Below are 8,302 nucleotides of genomic sequence, written 5' to 3'. Positions count from 1 at the left end.
ATATATCGAATCGTCATGGAAACTTCGATTTGTTTTCAATGTAACCTAAAAGTTACATAATTACATACAAAGTCTCTTTCGAACTTATATATTAGATTTGTAGATTTTATTGAAATCTAATAGCATAAGTAGATAAATGTAGTTCATAGTATGTATTATTGATGACTTTGAATTATTGTATTGAATTCAAAGCGTTTTTTTTTTGTTTATAAATATTTTATATATAGATTGGTGGATTACATTTTCATAGGATTTCCTATGGAGTAATTATTGGAAGAACAATAAGTAAAACTACTTTTTGGTGAGGGTGTTGTGTCTGGTGTGCTGCTTTGATGAGCGCGTAGCCTCCAGTCGTGCGAAGGTAGAGGCGCCTCTCGCACACACGAACTTGTATACTCGCAACGAAAACAATAAAAAAGTAAATAAACAAAACAAAACAATAATTAAATCAATTAAAATAGTCGGCACGGGCGTTTAAAATTGCTCCAATAAAAGCAAAAAGTGCAAATTGCAGATATCTCGCTAAACAGTTGCAAGTTGCGATAACAACGCAAACATTTACAATTGTTACGAGTGCTACAATTAAACCAATTTCATAAATAAATTAAAATTAAAATATAATTATATGTGTGTGTGGCTGTTGTACATATATGCTACAATTTAAAAATTTGGACCCATCATCATGCGTACCTAAATACTTGAACGAGATTAGCAAAATATAAACCTGTTCTTATATTATATATACCATAATCGTTATCACAGAACGGATATATCGGTTAAAAAAATTATAAGACTCGTCGATATGCTATCGCAATTTTTTTTTTTGCACATTATTGAATTTAAAAATTTCTACTTGAGCTATTTTTTTTATCTCGGTAATGTGCTTAGATATTTTAGAACAAACGTTATGTACATATGCCGCGTAAATTAACCCCTCAGAGTTTGTGACGCGGTAAAAATAACCCCGCCAATTAACTATGGCCATAATTAGCACTCGACTTGTAAAAGGTCGCTTAAACAGTTTCACGCTCATCTTCAAATGTAATAAACTATTGAGGAAGAGTTCATTGCTCAATTTAATGTCAAAAGGAAAATATATAATTGGAAATATGTACATACATATGTAGAAAAATCATCAAATGAATCATATTATTACTTATTATCATTTTCGACTAGCAGCTATGTTATTTAAAAATTAAACAATTTTGTTGCTATGCTCTAGTTTTTAAATTTTGTTAATTATATGAATGTAAATTGTAAAGTTTCAAAGTGACGCGGCTTATCAATGTTTAAATGTTGAATATTCTCAAAGCTTATCATTCTTATCGTATTCTAGTTTGGAAATAAAATCTTATGACAATAGAAAGTATGTACGCTAACTATAAACAAGCAGGATATTTAAATGCACGGAGTGGTTTAAATATTAAAGACAAATATTTGAAAGACAACTAAAATTTAAAAAAAAATTGTTTGTATCAATAGTTTATAAATAATTATAATTTTTGATGAAGTATATAAATAGAAAAAATATTGGTTTTATGTTAGGCGTGTCGGTAATCTAAAATTCACAATGCATAGTACGAAAAAAAACTCTATTTCCTTTGCGTATTCTTAAAAATACCCAATTTGAATTCAAGGCTAAAAGTTTTGAATGTCAATTCGCCTACAAACGTATACTCACATTAGATAAGGTGTATTTGCTTTAATTGTGAGTCTTAATTAATGTCTTTCAAAGTGTGCGTCGTATGCGTTGAATTTTTAATATTTTCAATGTGCGAATTGTTGGCGATTTTTTCGAGTGGAACTTCTTATGAATAAACATGAATGACTTCAATGAATTGAATGAGTTGAACTTTATTCTCGAATGGGTCATTTGCGAATGTTCAACCGTTACGAAAAGACTTAAAAAGTACAGAAAAAAAATATTCACATTCAGAAACAATACAAACTTTGCATCTTGGAAGCGGCCGACCGATTTGACTCATGTTCTTATTTTGAGTTCGGACTCTATAGTAGTAGCAGCAGATGATAGATAAAAGCTTGAATTACGGTTGCGGGATATGAACAATATATACCTCTGAAATATATTCACGTCCGTTGGTAAAATACGACTCGTTTCGTGGTTACCCGATGTCCACGATTCGCGTCTTGAAACGAAAATAAAAAAAATCAACTGCAAACGTGGTACACACGCATGTTGTAAACTGCGGTTTGGGAGATGATTTGTAAGGGGAAGAATTAATTGTAAATCTTGTAGATTCCATACAAACTCCGAGAGCTATTTATTTCCCCTCGACGTGGTAGTTAATTGGTTAGATTGGGCAATTACTAAAAATCATCATATAATATATCATACTTGAGAAGTAGATAAAAACAATTGAGGAAATTATTGGTTTCGGTCTCTCACTATTATAATATTTGAATTATTTTTTAGTAAGGGGATAATATGTTGGTTGTGGCTATTTGCAGATACTATATTTGCGACAAGCGCAAAGCCTTCTGCGCATGCGCGTGAACTTATAATCCGATTATAATTTCTTACATGTAATGTATGCTATACTTTGTTTAATCAATCGCTCATTATACACGAGGCAAATTAAATTCGCACGTTATTATAATAGATTTATATAAATTAGCTAGTTCGCGGCTTGAACTTGTATGTAGGTATTATACGTTGTATGTGATAATAATTTTCTAACAATTAATAATATTAACTAATTTGGATTATATTTTTTACTCTATGTCACTTTGCGAGTTCGAACTAAATTTTAAGAGGTTTAAAACAAATTTTTAAACCTCTTAAAATTTACAGTTCACGCGCATGCGCAGAAAGCTTTGCACCTGTCGCAGATATAGTACCTGCAAATAGCCAATAATTCGCAGATATAGTACCTGCAAATAGCCAATAATTTGCAGAAATAGTACCTACAAATAACCCCAACCTAATATTTTTGACACGGCTGGAAAATAAATTACACGACAAATGTCAAAAAGATATTTAATGTCAAACTAACATTTCTAAAATAGCTCGCACGACAGAATCAGCGTTCGCCCGGCAAATCAAACGTCAAACGGGTTGCCAGTAACAAAAATAAAATTTGACGTTTCAGTGAAATCATAACCAGCTACATTTTCACTGGGTAATAGTAATATCTTAGCAGTTAACACTTATTTATTTAAGGGTTAGATTAGGTTAGGTTATGTTAGGGTTGGCCCTATTCATTTAAGATTAGATTGTTAGGGTATTTATTTTTGTCAAATTTTATTTTTGTTACTGGCAACCCATTTGACGTTTGATTTGCCGGGCGAAAACCGAATCTGTCGTGCGAGCTATTTTTTTTAGAGAGGCATTCTTTTTATTTTCCGAGCCGATAAATGGTACCCTTTATTAAGTGCAATATTCAATTTCATACCTTTCAGTATTAACTCAAGCTTTTAACCTATTCAAATCCGATATCGATTTATGTCGACTTTTTTAACACAAATGTGCAACTAAAAGTGCATTTTTTATAGCTACGTACATATTGCACTGAAGCCATTCAAGTTCGTCAATATGTGTACAATTGTCCTTATGTATTCACGACTTCTTCGTCTTGAAAAACAAATATTAGGTTAAAAAAAATAGGAAGAACTTTCGGAACAGCATGCATTCAAAACCATATTTTATTTATCTTTTAGCATCATAAAAAAATCACATTGCATATTTGCATTCATTGAAAAATGTAAAAGATTACATCACCTACATATTATTACATCAACGTCAAGATCACACTTATAAATAATGTGCAACGCTCGAATGTACATATATGTATGTTTATGCAAATAAACCCATTAACGTCGCAACCTCATGAAAAATATTCATAATAAATAATAAAAATATAAAACAAAAATCTAGGGAATGTGAACTAGTTTTGCACGCGATATTATATTATTATGTATGATTTTCCTTCAATATGATTACATGTACAAGAATAGAAACGATAATTGCGATTCTGCGTTACCGATTTTGAGATCATTGACCAATTCGAACGTTTACATAATTCCAATTGTTTATCGAAGTTTACTAAGACGTAATATTTTGGAGGAGAAATTGAATATTTACAAATCTTTTTTAGCTTGTAGAATGCCTCGATGTTCTGGAATATACATAGGAATACACCTGTGTTTTCATCTGTGACAAATATCTATTGTTGTGGGTTTTCGACACCCCGCGGCGTTTGGGTTTCTTATTGTTCTCAATTGTTGAAAACATTCTCGGATATTAACCTTCTTTCAGATCCTACCTTCGGAATGTATACGGTTGCAAAATTATTCGAATACTAAATAATAATAAAAAAATCACTCTCTTAAGAAGCAAAAGAGAGGCAGGCAATCGACCCGAAGAGTCGATAAAGCAAATCGTTCTCTTTTTATTATGTCAGAAAATAAATTAGCTTTACTGAATTTCAATTTGCAGTCGAAAGCAATTTGTAGTTGGAAACTTCAATAAAACCAAATTTTAGCTTCTCTCAGCCGATGATACTACTTATTTTTGAATTGATGATTCATTTTAATCCTACACTCATTTCTTTTGATATTTAAAGCGTGGGCAATCAATACGAAAACAAAAATATGGAAACGATTCAATATTGTTTTCATTTAAATGGTTGTCGTAGTTACATCGCGTGTGAGATCTCTCTCAACTTGTCCAAATGCAATTTATATTCAAATGAACTACCATTGGAAACAGTTCAATGATGTCATCGGGTTCCCTAACACTTTTGTTAAAATATATATGCACTTAACAGAGCAACTCATCTGCGCTTTGGCTAATTGTCCAAAATTTTCACACCCAAAAACACAATAAACGCGAATTGTTTAAAATAAACCCAATTGTAAACACGCTCTCGATGAAATAACTTTTTGTAATATGATCCATAATACAATTAAAACGGTTACGATTTTTCATATAAGATATTGAACTGCTTCGTCACTCACGATGTTTTATTGTTCTCTAATAATAATAAAAAAACATCAATTGAATAATCTAAGTCATGCTGGCATGTGCGCAATGTGATGGTGATGATTTTGTGATTAGGAGACAACAGAGAGTTCACATTCATTTCACAATCAAAAATCAATATCGATTTAACGATCGCGTGGTGAATTTTTTTCTAAAAAATATTTGCATATGATAATACAACATTGTGAAAATATTATTTAAAAGAGCGGGAAATAATTGCACAATAGACATTTTTTATTGTATTTTAAAAGCCGTAAAATGATTGGGGCATAGGGGGTTGATCCGACAGGCTTTTATTTAATTGACCACTGATTGTTACAAGAGCGAGTTCAATTCATTGAAATTCGTTTTACATGTGTAAAATTAGGGATTCTTATCACCATTTTGAATCATATACATACATACAGGGACGAATTGATATGAATAGTTTAAATGTCACGCATTCAGATATTATTAAAATATTTAATATTTTATCTATATATTTCAAACTGTAATAATTCGACTTCAAATCCGGCTCTGATATACATCACATCCAGATATAGATCTTCAAAAAATGGGGGACCTTTCCCCCCATATTCGAAGCATCGAAGCGCGAAGAGAACAAGTGGAATTAAATCAGAAATGAAAGATTGTATCAACGGCTGGCGATCAACGTGTTTCCGACTGATGTTATTGTTCCTAAAAAAAACCCAATTGACATGAAACAGTGTTGATGTCGTAATTAAGCTATTGAATGCCATTGATTTGAATCGACATTCCATTTGTAAATTTCTAATTGATTCTAACGTTCACGGGTGTGATGGACCCAAGACTCGGCGCGATTAAAATAACATTGGAAGCGAAGGGGAGAAATTATGGGGTTGAAAATTTAAAAGGGGATATACGCCCTTTGACACATTGCGGCTAAGGGCGAAGCGAATGATTTGATATGAGTTTCATAATAAAAAGCGACAAATTCAAAATAAATTACACTATTTGTAGGAAATTTCTAAATTTTGAAGGGGACATTTTTTTTAGTAGATTAGATCTTATAAAAGATTGTATAATAATATTATGTAATTGTTCAAGATTTTTTTTTCGATATGAAGAAAGCTATAAAACGTATTTTGTTTTTGAATTTATGAATATTATTTTATTAAGATAGCATTTTAAATTATAGCATACCAGAAACAAATTCATCTTTTTAAATTTATTGATTTAAAATATGTTACTGAAATTCTAAATGATACATATAATATGTAGGTTTATGTCACAGTGAAATTATAATTTCACAGACTTTTCATTGAATTCAATTCAATTGAGTATGTCCAATTACATTTACACAGGCCACTATTAGTGAAATTATAATTTTTGACAGTTGGATGATAGTGCGTCGCCGATACGAATCGCGCCACCCCATCTCACAACCCCGCTCCTCTCCATCCCCTCTCCGATGCCGAACTCGCGCTCACACGCACTCCCCGCAACCCTGCTCCTGTTCATTCCCACTCTCCTCATAGTGCACTATTTCTATTTGGCTTTTTTTGATGCCGCATGTGTGGGACAGGATGCGGAAGCAAACACATCATAATATCTTATTTATTAAGGTTAGGTAAGGTTAGATTAAGAAAGGGTTGATTTTATTTATTTAAGATAAGGTTGTTAGGGTTGGTAGTACGTTGTAATTCGAATTCATACGTTGTAATTCTAATTAAAAATTCACTGACATTAAGAAGTGAATTTGTAATTGTTTTATTATATCCGTACTCACTGCTTGAGTCAGATAAATTATAATCTCACTAGTGAAATTATAATTTCATTGACAATACCAGTTTCACTGTAAAAAAAAATTAGTAGATTTAGTTGCAATGTCAATAGATTTCAAATAAGACCATGTAAATATATATGTGTACATAGGTAAAATAAATCAAAATTCGTTTTTATTTAATTTTTCGACGGGCAAAGCCAGTGGCGTCACCCCAATTTTGGAACAACAAAAAAAAATTATTTTGAAAATATAATTATATATAATTTTTTTTTTGAAAGTTCTTTAAATTTTCAAGATTTGTATTTTTGACAAAAATTATATGAATTTTTGGATTAAATAACAGGTTTCCGGAAACTTTTGATTTTTAACAACGGGTTTCCGGAAACTCATGGAAACCATTAGGGTGACACCACTGGGCAAAGCATAGAATTATCCTGTGTGTATTCTGTGAGGGCTGTATACATATGAATACATATTCGAAAATAATCTAATACATTTTATCTTGTATTTTAGCGAAATTTAACGAACATATCGAATTTCGACGAGTTTGAGCGGTCGTCGTGGTGGGTTCAGTGATAAGTGTCAGTGAGGATGTCTCCGTTTTGGACTCGGAATTATTGACAACAATCAAGATGTCATCACCGTCACAGATCCAACGTAAAGTTACGTGGATTGTGGAAGTGGGAGAACCACCTGCCCACGAGCACACACCTTTTGAGACGCACATCCACCATAGTAAATGTAAGTATTTCAATTCTACTACTTCCATACTTTTACATCGAATCAGCATAATAATATTGACCCAATCTGGGAAAGAGGACCTTCACCTATGGTATATCTATAGGCCGTTTGTAACAAATTGCGTCAGATCAGAGACAGATTATTGTTTTCTGGAACTTCACGAATAAAAACTAATATAAACCTTGTAAAAATATCATACTTCTAAAGCGTTATTTTGGTACTGAAATAATTGCACAAAATGTATTTGTATATTGTCTTAGAACTTGTTAGTGGTTTACATATGTTTATCGAATGAGAAAAAATCGCCTAAAAGAATATTTTCATGCAGTTTCGTCACGTCCACACAACTTTACCTAATCCTTTACCTACCCAATCCACACAACTTTACCCAATTGTCTTTCGGTAAACGCTATTTTTTTTTTAAATTTATATTTATTTCATTTTTTTTTAAATACATGTATTAGGGAATCCAATGAACCGTTTTTTTTCGTTTACCGGTAATCCGATATTTTTTTTCCAATTACCGGTGCACTGATATATCACCAGATTTTTCATTCTCAAAAATAAACTGCTTTTTTATGAAACATAGTAAGCCAAACACTAGTAAACGTTGTTTATTATATACTAAAATATATTGTTGAATTCATTATTAATCAATGTTAAAAGGTATAAAGGACTAGAAAAAAAAAATTCGGCCGTTTAAGAAAATATGTAACAGCGAAGAAAATATAATGTATTCACACCATCATAGTCCAATTGTTGTGATCTATTTTTTCCAGTTTTACTTAATTTTATCAAAATCATTCCTTCGT

General features: G+C 31.5%; 1 protein-coding gene across 1 annotated transcript in view; it reads left to right on the top strand.

Annotated features, from left to right (window-relative positions):
- The first annotated feature begins 348 nt into the window (after positions 1–348).
- Positions 349–8,302, top strand: part of Dys (Dystrophin) — a 580,264-nt gene continuing 572,310 nt past the window's right edge. Inside the window, exons 1-2 of the mRNA XM_077434849.1 lie at positions 349–418; positions 7,263–7,490. Of these exons, the coding sequence (XP_077290975.1) occupies positions 7,382–7,490 (109 nt within the window). The 5' untranslated portion in view covers positions 349–418; positions 7,263–7,381. The remainder of the gene's footprint in view (positions 419–7,262; positions 7,491–8,302) is intronic.

The sequence above is a fragment of the Arctopsyche grandis genome, chromosome 7, assembly GCF_051622035.1.
Source record: "Arctopsyche grandis isolate Sample6627 chromosome 7, ASM5162203v2, whole genome shotgun sequence".
Classification (NCBI taxonomy): Eukaryota; Metazoa; Arthropoda; class Insecta; order Trichoptera; family Hydropsychidae; genus Arctopsyche; species Arctopsyche grandis.
The sequence above is the reverse complement of the archived record's forward strand: the minus strand, read 5'-3'. Positions and strand labels throughout refer to the sequence as shown.